At 64.7% G+C, this 10386-nt stretch overlaps 1 protein-coding gene across 8 annotated transcripts in view; it reads right to left on the reverse strand.

The window, feature by feature from the left end:
• IGSF9B (immunoglobulin superfamily member 9B) overlaps positions 1-10169 on the reverse strand; it is a 42318-nt gene extending 32149 nt beyond the window's left edge. For 3 of the 8 annotated variants that reach the window (XR_010424966.1, XM_064634478.1, XM_064634477.1), the window contains exons 1-3: positions 9934-10167; positions 2093-2290; positions 923-1069 (exon numbers count right to left, since the gene is read on the reverse strand). Coding sequence is in view for 7 of the 8 variants with exons in the window: in XM_064634478.1 (XP_064490548.1) it covers positions 923-1069; positions 2093-2290; positions 9934-9997 (409 nt within the window). In the remaining variant the exon portion in view is untranslated. Of the gene's footprint in view, positions 1-922; positions 1070-2092; positions 2291-9933 lie in introns of all 8 variants that reach the window. The other 5 variants (XM_064634476.1, XM_064634475.1, XM_064634480.1 and 2 more) reach the window with 3 other exon arrangements.
• Positions 10170-10386: the final 217 nt, after the last annotated feature.

Raw genomic sequence — 10386 nt, forward strand, 5'->3', positions numbered from 1 at the left:
TTATTTTCCCCCTAAGAAAATTAAGCGTTGTAATGCGCTGGGGGAAAGCCACAGCCTTCACCCTGAAAGCAATCCCTCGAGCTGGAAGGATTATGGTTATTATATTGTTATTAAGCCCCTGCACGCCCTGTGCTGTATAAAACCCCCAAAATGCCCCATTTTGCCAAGAGGAGGGACAGGGCATCTGGGGCCACTTCCAGTCTCCTGAGCTGGCGGTTTGCAGGATCTGAACACGTGGTGGAGGTGAACCATGCACCATCCTCCTCCTCCTTCTCTTTCCTTCTTTCCCAAGCCCTCGGAGCTCATTAGCAGGCAGGGGGAAAGCAGGAAACGGCAGGCAGGGCAGCAGGCAGGGATGGGGCTGGTGGCCTGCACAGCCCCGCTTGCAAAGCTCCTGCTCACTAATTGGGCTCAATTAGGTGGCTCTGCTCCATGCCATCCCCCCAAAGGTTAAATTGATTGCTCAAGGTCAAGGCAATACCAGCAAGGAGCTGCCGGTGCCCACATCTCCTCTCCAGCCACCCCACTGCAGCAGGAGAGGCACAGCCCTGCTGCCGAGCTAAAAATAAAGATCTCTCTCCCGATGTGCAGAATGACAATTTGCTAATTAGTTTAATATACGGCCTTAATAAAATGAAAAAGTAATTTGAGTAAATCTGAATTTCAAGAAAACAAAGATTTGATTTTCTGATCTGTTTGTTGAGAGGACATTCGTTCCCAGCCCTGGTTCTTGATGTCTCTCCTTTAAACAAGCTCCACGCAATTAAACTGAGGAATCCCTAATAGAACTTTGTCCCTTTTGAAGTCGTGGCCAGCCTGGACGGCTCCAGGCTCCTGTGTCTGCGAGGCACAGGTGCCACTGAGGTCCAGCCTCCATCAGAAACCCGGCATCCACCCGAAATCCCATTCTGGCACCGCTCACCCTGCACCGTGAGGTGGACCCAGCTGCCGTTGTGGAAGGTGTCGTACTGCTGGTCCAGCATGAGCACTTTGCACTCGTACCAGCCCTGGTCCTCGGAGCGCACCTGCTCAATGCGCAGGGAGGCTTTGTCGTGCAGGCTGGCCCGGCCTGTGGGAGAGCACATCATCAGCTCCACGGCCCCCCGACACCAGGGCAGCCCCCCGAGGTGCTGCCGCAGGGGACACCCCGTCCCGCCCCGGTTTGGGGGCTGGTGGAGCCTCCTGGTCACGGCCAGCCGGTGACACACTCGCCCGTCTGGGGATGGCAGAGCCAAGCTGCCACGGCCAGGCAAGGTGCCTCGAGCAGCGTCTGCCCGCAGTGACACCGGCCTTCTGCTCCCAGCCGGGGGCTGGCGGCGGGACAGCCGGCATGCAGGCGTGCCTCAAAGCCTTCCCTGGCCTGGGAGACTCCCAAAAAGCAGGGCGGTCCCGAGCGGACCCGGTGCACAGCCCCCCCCCAAAAAAAATGGGTCAGGAGCAAACCAGTCCAAACCTCCACCACTGGGTTGTGGCACTGCTCATTCATGAGCTGAGTTTGGCAGGGCTCAGCCCAGCCCGAGTGGTGCATCTTTGCTGCTGCAGCATTTCTCAGGGAACAATTCGGGCAGAGAGCCCTGCAATACCCAGGGAAGATCCCCAGGACAGCACTCCCCAGGGAATGGGATACCAAAATGGGCCTGCCCCACCACACCAGCCCCCTCAGGGCTGGTCCCCAGGTCACACCCCCCACCAGAGGACACCAGCCACGTGTCACAGGCGGCACATTGGCGAGCGGCCACATGGGCTCTGCAGCTCCAACCTGTCACCTCTGCCCGGCACGTGGCCCTGGCTCCATCCCCCCAGGGTCCCTCCCCAGGCTCACAGCTGCTCCGGGGCGCAGCGGCAGCAGCCACCGCCACCACGCGTCACCCTGGGTTTCTCTGCCTCGCTTGCTCCCGTCCCACGCAGCCCAGCTGGCTTCCTAACGCTGCTGCTTAATTAAAACCAACTGGGTGGAAAGCGAGCAACGAGAGGCAGAGCCCGCGTGGTTCCGACGGAGGAACGGATGGAGCGGAGCTGTGCATCCCAGCCTGCGCCAGTAGCCGGGACCTGGCACGTCCCCCCCCCGTCCCCCTGCTCCCCCAGGACTCACCGGCATACTCTGGGTCGACATGGGGAGGGTAAAACCCAAACTTGATGAAGATGGGGATGGGGACGCCGAACTTGAACCACTCCACGACATAGGGAGGGGGCTGTCCCGTGAGCGGGTGGATCACGTCGCATGGCAGGATCACGCTCTCGCCAGCGCGAGCGGTCACGAACTCGGGCTCCTCCCTCGAGCCGAGGGCACCTGCGAGGGGGCGAAGGAACAAACTGTGGCTGATCCCACTGCTGGACCCCAGCATCAGACTGGGACCCCCGGGAGAGCCACAGCAGAGGAGACGCCTGTCCCCAGCTGCCTGTCTCCACCGAGGGCAGCCCCTGGATCTCCAAAACCAAGAGGGAGTCCCCAAGCTCCTCCACTCAGCTCCAGGGCCACTCCGAGCCACCACAAGACACATAAAAGTGGCCATTAGCACTCACTGCTCCAGGACAGCTTCCCAACCTCTGCACCAGGGCAAGGGTGCTGCCCTGAGACCCCACAGGGGTTTTGGGGACCCCCTGCTCTCAGTAGAGGGGGGCACAGAGCATGCCTAGCACTGCTCCCCACCTACCACCACCAGCAGGGCTACCCCATGTCCCTATGGCAGGGAAAAGGCTGCTTTTAGCAGCCCTGCTTGTGTCCCTACATCTTCCAGCAAGCATGCAGGGACCACTGACCACAGCTCTGCTGTGCCAGCCCAGTGACCCAGCTCTCCTGCAGCTGCCAGGGTGGGCTGAGCCCCTGGAGCTCCAGCCAAGTCAACGTGTCCTCGGGCATCCCTGAGAGCCCCGAGCCTGAAACCCGGCTGCGACCTGCACGTCAGGTCTGTCACCCTGCTCCTCCCAGCTGGGTAATTACAGGGGACTTTGGTCTCAAGCTCCGAGGCTGCTCCACCCCGGCTGTGCCGCCCTGCTCGCTGCAGCCTGGCGTCATCCTGCTCTGCCAGCAGCAGCAAAGCTGCATCCTCAGCACAGCGTTCGGAAAGGGAGAGAAAGGGAAACCCAGGGCTGGGGGGAAGCCAAAGAGAGGGGGGTCCCCAAAACTAGGTTCAGACCCACATTTCCCTTCCCATCAAGGAAGGGCCCCCCATTTTCCTGGCACACGCGGCTGCCGCCTGCTCCGGGGGGATGCTCGGGGAGGGATGCTCGGGGAAGCACGTTCCCACTCCTCCGCGCTGCTCCTCGGGGCCGCCGGTGATTGGCGGCGAGTGACATCACCGCTTCCCCGCCGCGGGAGCCGAGCATCACCGGCTATTTTTGGCTCTGGCACAAGCGCGTACCGGCGAGAGGCCCGTGATGTGCCACCCCACGGGCCCACCAGCCGAGTGTCCCCGTGGGAAGGGCAGCGGGCAGAGCCGGTCACGGCTCTCACAGGGCACACGCACGGCGTGCCACCGCAGAGGGTCACAGCCTGACGATCACCCAAGGGTCCTTAGCCCCCACACCACCAGCAAACTGGGCACCGGCGGCCGTTCAACTGGGAGGGCTGGCTGGTGGCAGCGGGGCAGGTGAGGCGGGGTGCGGAGCTGAGAGCTTTGCGAGGAGCCGACGCTGCATTGCACGCCCACTGCAGGCACCCGGCCCTGCTAGGGGGGTCCTGCACAGCCACAGAGCCGGCTGGACCCCGCCGGGGAGGGGGGATCGCTGAGCACACACGTGCACTGTGCATGCACACACGAGCACCCCGCTTTGCACCACGCCGACAACACTCTCACACCTCTCCATCCCTCGTTATCGCTGCATCGCCAATGAGCTCACATTCGCACCCTGTCAGCAGGGACGGTGTCAGCCCTCCCCTGCCGCCCCGGCACAGAGCTGTGAGAGCCCGTCCTGACCCCGCTGCGCCCATCCCGGGCCTGGGAGGGGGGCTGCGCTGCAAGGCTGGAAGCCCCCTCCCTGCCCGTGGTCCTCCTGCGCCGATCGGGGACAGCGGCTGTCACGTGCCGCTCAAGAGCATCCAAGGACGCGCTTCGCCGGCCGCCTTGCCCGAGCGAGCGGGTCCCCAGCACCTCACTGCCTGCAAAGCCACAGCCTTCCTTCCACCGACAGCAGAGGATGGAGAGGGCAGCACTGCAGTGCCTTCCCCAGCCCCCTGCCTGCCCCTTGCCTGCCCCAGCCCACCAGCTCCCGGCGCACCAAGGCGGGATCTTGGTTTCCAGCCCAACACCAAATGGAGCCTGGGATGCTGACGCTTGCCCAGCTGGAGCAGCTCTTTGCCCAAGAGGCCACCCAGACACCCCGGGGATGGGCGCCAGGGCGTCACGCGACGCCAGGATCCCCTGGCTGGCTCCCCAGCAAAGCAGTGGGTGACGTTCCCCGGGGAGGGGACGAACCAGCCGCTCCGCCGGACCCACGGCTGGCCACGGCTGCCCGGGCGTAGGAAAATAGGTCAGCCCCGGCAGCTCTGAGCGCCGGTGTCTGATCGCAGGGCCGGTGGGGAATTGCACGCACGGCTGAGCATCACCTCCCCACGCGCACGGCCGACTGGCAGCCACGGCGGATAACCGGCCCCCGGCTCTCCCCAGCTGCCACCCGCCCCGCTACCGCCCCGTGCCCTCCCGTCCCCGCTTCCAGAGAGGCCTGAAAGCAAGGGGAGATGCTTCACAAACCCTCTTTGGGTCTCCTCAACTTCCCAACCCAACCCCGAGCTCCCAGCCCCAACCAGGTTTTCCTGCCTAGTCCAGGCCAAGAAGGCACGCGAGCGATGGGAGGCTGCAGCTCTCGATCCAAAGTGTTTCTCACCCCCACATTTGTAGGGAAACGCTTGAAAACAACTCGCAGACGCCAGAAGAAACAGAGCACAAATAGACAGGGTATTTTTAAACCCACTTGGTCTTCCCAGCCAAGTTCAGAGGGGCTTCAAGGCTTAACCTGCAGTTTGGAAATACGGTCGCCATCAGCGAGCAGCAGCAGGGATGGGAGCCCTGAATCCCCCTCGGTGCGGGAGCTCACGTGAAGCTGGGGGATGCCTCGTAAAGAAAAACAAGTAATCAACAGGCTTCATCATCCAAGCAGATCCAGGGAAAATAAAAGCACGCCGCGTGCCAGGAGGCAAGAATACAAGATGCGGAGGTGGAGTTGAACAGCATCCCAAAGGGAGAGGAGGGAAGGCTGCCGCCACGGAGACGGTGCCACCACGGGGCTCCCCAGCATGGTGATGCCAGGGATGGGGAGACCCTCACCTGGATCTGGGCATCCAATTCCTCCCATCCCAAAGGCAGAGACATAAGGTGACACAGGACTCGGTGAAGCTGAAGGCTACCAGCATCTCAGGTGCACTCACTAAAGCAGGACCCTTCCTGCAGGTGCTTTGTGACAAGGAGGTGGCCATGGTTTGGAAACCACCACGTTTCCAAAGGAACCAATGCCTGGGAAGGCTGTCCTGCCCAGGACAGCGGACACCCATGCCCTGAGTCAGAGAGCTGACCTACTATCTCCTTGCAGCCTGCTAACAAGCATGGAGGCACCACTATCTGCTTCCAACACTGCCCCCCTACCCCAGGCACTCCTCCCCATCCCTGTCCCTCCGTGGGGATGGCTGGGGGAGCAGGCACGGGGCCCCGAGCCTGTGGACCTCTCCTCCCTGCCGAGCACAGACGAGATCTGCTCTGACACATCCCGCTCACATCGGTGGAGGCGGGATATGGCAGGGATCTCTGAGGACAAGGCCACCAGCGTGGCATATGGAGGCCAGCAGGGAAGGAGAGCAGGCAGCCATCGCTGTGAAACGAGGAGGGAGGTGACTGCAGCCCATGGTGGGGACAGGGACAACGTGCTGCAGGGACCCTGCTGTAAAGGCACTGCATGGGACACCTGCCCCCCACCTCCATAACCCCCCCCAAATATCTCAGGGGGGGTTGCACCCCCTCCTGCAAACTCGATCCCCCCCCTCCCTGGCCAGGGGTACCGAGAGCCCCCCAAAAGCCTCTGCCTGTCCCCTGATGGGGGGGATCTCTGGGGCCCCGGAGTGCAGCCCTCACCCCCTCCCCCAGCTGGAAAGCAGCATCTGGGCTTTCAGCGCGATTCCTGCGTTTTAAACCCGATTTTCCAGATGGATGGAGGGCAGCGCGCAGGTCAAGCGACATGCCTCAAGGTCACACGGGGCCAGCGAGGAGAGGGATTAGCTGCTGTCAGGGGTGGCTCAGTGCCCCATTCACAGTGAGACAGTGACTCTAAACCCTGTCCCTGGCACAAGGGGTGTCCTGTGGGACCACCACCACCACCCCCATGCAGGCTGGCAGCTTCCCTGGCATCCCTAGGGGAGTGTGCATGCACGGATTGCTGCCCCACAACAGCCCCATGGTGGGTCCCTGCTCCCTGGAATGACTCAGGTGGGAACATGCCTGGCTGGGCAGCAGCTCAGCGAGCACGTGGTAGCACAGGTTGGTGCTCGGAGAGGCACAGAGATGGGGCAAGTGAGAAAATCACTTCCCTGCAGTCACCCTACTCCCACCTGGGGGTCCCCTGCGCCCCCTCCCTCTAAACACCACCTGGAGTAGAGCATCCCCAAGTGCCACATGGCAGCTGCCTCGTGGGAACCATCATCTCCCAGCAACAACCAGCAGCTACCTGTGCATTCCCTGAGAGCTCCCTTCACATGCCACGGGGCTGAGCGAGCTGCTGCAGTGGGAGGCTGGAGCCCAAACCCATCCCAGGGGAGACCTCCTGCACCTGGAGGCACTGCCAGGGTGCTGTGCCCCCCAGCCCAGCCCCACACAGCACCAGTACCCATGGGCAGGCTGCCCATTGCCCTCTCCACAGAGTAGCATGTACCACTCCAGTGCCTTCACAGCCTTCCTGGAAAACTGGGATGCAGGCAGCGCTCCGAGCTGCCCGCCAGCAGCTCCTGAATCACACTGTTCCTGGCTCAGGCAGCCCTCCCACCAACGCCAGCCTCTCCACTGTGGAGCGGGAGGAAGGGAGTTGTTTTTCCAAAGGCCAGCTGGTCGCTCAGGGCTCCCATCTCAGGAGATGCCTCCCGCAGGGAAAGGGAGAGGGAAGGATCCTCCATCAGCACAGAACAGGGCTGGACCCACTGCTCGCCCATCTGCAGGGCTTCTCTTCCAGCCTCAAGGCACGATCTCCAAGGCGAAGGACTAGAGGTGAATGGGAGCTGTCCCACCCTGGTGCAGCTCCGGAGAGGAACTTGCAGGGTTTGCTCATCGCCGGCGAAACATCTTCCAAGTCAAAAAGCAACCGAGCTGGGAAAGCACCACCGCCAAACCCCTCTGGCAAAGCCAAGTCATCGACCGAGACGCTCACACCCCTCCCTGCCCCGCGCTCTCCCATCCAACAGGTCCAGAGGAGCACAAATCCTCCAGGGAACGATGGAAACGGGAGCTGGGCCAATGCCCTTGGCCGTTCCCGGTGCCAAACCATTGCCTTGCCAGAAGAGAGTGGGGCCAAAGCCGCACGTGCCAAATCCGGCGGCTGCCAGTCCAGACCCCTCCATGGCCGAAGAGGCACCATCCCTTGTGTGGAAGAGCTCTGCACCAGGATCGAGCAGGGAATGCAGCGCCGGCACCGCCGCGCCAAACCGCTCCAACTGGCCAAGGTCAGTGCCAGGAGCATCGCCCGCCGTGGTGTCCAGGGAACCTCCTTGACAGGAGTCCTCGCCTGGGGCTGGCAAAGCCAAATTCTCTCTCCGCAAACCCGCCTGCCGGATCCACGAGCCTCCCCACTCACCGTGTGGTGCCACAGCGTCACACCCGTGGGAGAGGGAGGAAAAGCCCCTCAGTGTGACGGCGCTGCTGGGAATGCCAGGAGGCCGGATCCCTCCTCTGACACCCACTCCCGGTGCGGTCACGTCCTGGCTCTCCTCCCCCACTCCATAAGAAGGGATAACGCACCCTCCTTCCTCCTCTGAGCCGATTAATGCCTGGAAAGCCCTCGGAGAGCCAGGCAAGAGGGCTGCCCAGGGCCAGCGCTGCTGCTTCTCAGCTTGGCAAGGAGAAGGCAGTGTGGGAGGAAGGCCACGGCAAGGGGAAAAGCCCCGGTGAGGGCATCGGCGCACGGCGAGCCCCAGCTCTGCTCTGAAGCCCTGTCCCCAAGCAATTCAGGGTAACAGCCCCCCAGGAGGAGAGGACAGCGCTGGGGTTAAGGGGTTATACAGCTGGGGTGAGCCCCGTGGGCTCTCCATCTCCCCCCAGCCCTGCACGGGGGCCACGGCAGCCCACAGCACCCCCTCAGCCGGCGCCCACCCCCGCATTACTCACGGCGCGCTCATTCACCGCGTACACGCTGCTCCACACGCACAGCACCCCCGTGCCCGGGGGTTCCCGGCGCCCACCCACCCCCGCCACCGCTTCCGGAGCCCCATCCCGGCGGCTCCGGGGTATTTCCAAGTTCCCGAATGCTGAACTCGGCTGCTCCGCTCCTCTCCCAGGCAGAGCATCCCTCCACAAACCGCTGCTGCAAACCTCTGCCTCACCACACTGCAGCATGCATTTCAGGAAGGCGGCAGCCGGCCACGGCTCGGGAAGAGGGGATACGTACCCCCAGATGGGGCAGCCCCCATCCTGCTCCCCAAAAGCACAGCCCCATCCTGACACACCCCCCCGACTCCAAGGAGTCGGCTGCCAGGCGAGGGTGCCAAGGGACCGTGGCATGGTACAGATCTGACCCTGTGGGCTCGAGGAGTGCTGTGAATTGGGGGGGGCTGCAGCACCCTGGCAGTGCCCCCTCCCAGCCCACCCGTGTCCGCCGAGCCGGCGTTCCCCCCCGCCACGGGGAGGGGAGTGGTGGTGGCTGCCAGCCAGGCATCGCCTGCTGCCGGCAGCCACTGCATCCCCATGGGCAGGGCACAGTGACACTCAGGGCACAGCTCCTGCGTCTCATCCCAGGTACGGACCACGGGGGAGCTGGGATGACCCGTGCCCAGTGAGGAACCAGCAGCAGAGATGGGGGACGGTGCTGCACCAGCGGCAGGCAGCTCCCCTCTACCTGCAGGGATGGCTCGGGGGGGTGGGAGGGGGCTGGCAGCCGAAGGAAAAGAAGCCGGAGCAGGAAAATCAGGGTTGTTCCCCACTGCCGTCTCCCTCCTGACCTTGGACAACCCTGTGCCTCAGTTTACCCCAGCACGGCAGCCAGCCTGCAGTGGGGGGGGAAGGAGGGCAGCCTCTGCCGGGCGGGGGGGGAGCAAAGTCACCCCCAAACCCGCAGCCGGGGCGCTGCAGGGGAAGGCGACGAATCTCTCCTGCATTTCTCCTTGCCCAGCCGGGCTACCCTTGCAGGGAAGGGCAAACGCTGCCCGCACCCTTCGGCGCTGCCGCAGGCGCTTCTTCCCCAGGACGAGAGAAAAAACACGGATGCGAGAAATGCTTTCCCATCCCTGATCAAGGGGGACACTCAGCCAGCCGTGCCCCGCGCCAGGACCCGCAACCCGCTTGCCTTCTCCCAGAGGGAATTTCCAACCCTTGGGCAGAGGCTCCGCCGCACCGAGAAGAGCGCGGCTTCCCGAACTTCCCCAGCTGCAGCCGCTGCCCTCGGAGAGGTCACGGCCAGCCCCGCCGAGCGCCTGCGGAGGGAGGATGCGCCGGGCGCTCCCGGCTCCCCCCCGGCAGCGGAGGATGAAGGAATCGCCAGCGCCCCGCCGCAGCGGGAAGCGCTCGGTCCCCGCGCCGGCAGCGGGGAGGACGCGAACCTCGCAAAGCCCCTCCGCAGCCGCAGTCCTCCCCCCACCGCCCCTTCTGCCCGGGACGCGATGCCCTCCCCGGAGCGCGCATCCCTCCCGGTCCATGCGCATCCCCCCCGCCGCACCCGGTACAAGAAGGGGGGGGGCACGCACAGGGCGGCCCCGCAGTCCCCCGGGGCTAACCCCGGCGGACAACACCCCCGCGGCCCCGCACTCACCTTGGACGGGCAGCCCGCGGGCGCCGAGCACACTTGCTACCAAAGCGGCCACATACCAAATCATAGTACTACCGGCCCCCGGTGCGCAGCATCTTCCGCCCGCCGGGCGGCCCGGCCGGGGCGGGGCGGGGCCGGGCCGGGGTGGCCGTGTCCGGGCAGGGCTCGGCGGGGCCGGCGGCGCGCTCGGGGCCCGAGGGGCGGCTCCGGGGCGGCTCAGGGCCGGCCGCCCTGCGCTGCGCCCGCGCCCATGCCCGCGCCGCACCTGCGCTCCGCCGCGCGGTGCAGCCAAGCCTGCGCCCTTTAGCGGCTCGGCACCGCCCCCGCGCGCCGCCCATTGGCCGCGCCCCTGCCGGAGTGGGCGGTGATTGGCCGCCGGCGCGGCCCGGGCCGGTTCAAGGTGGGTTGGCGCGCACGGGGCCCCCGCGCCGCAGTATCATGCGCACTGCCGGGAGC

Source organism: Pseudopipra pipra, chromosome 23 (genome assembly GCF_036250125.1).
Source record: "Pseudopipra pipra isolate bDixPip1 chromosome 23, bDixPip1.hap1, whole genome shotgun sequence".
Lineage (NCBI taxonomy): Eukaryota > Metazoa > Chordata > Aves > Passeriformes > Pipridae > Pseudopipra > Pseudopipra pipra.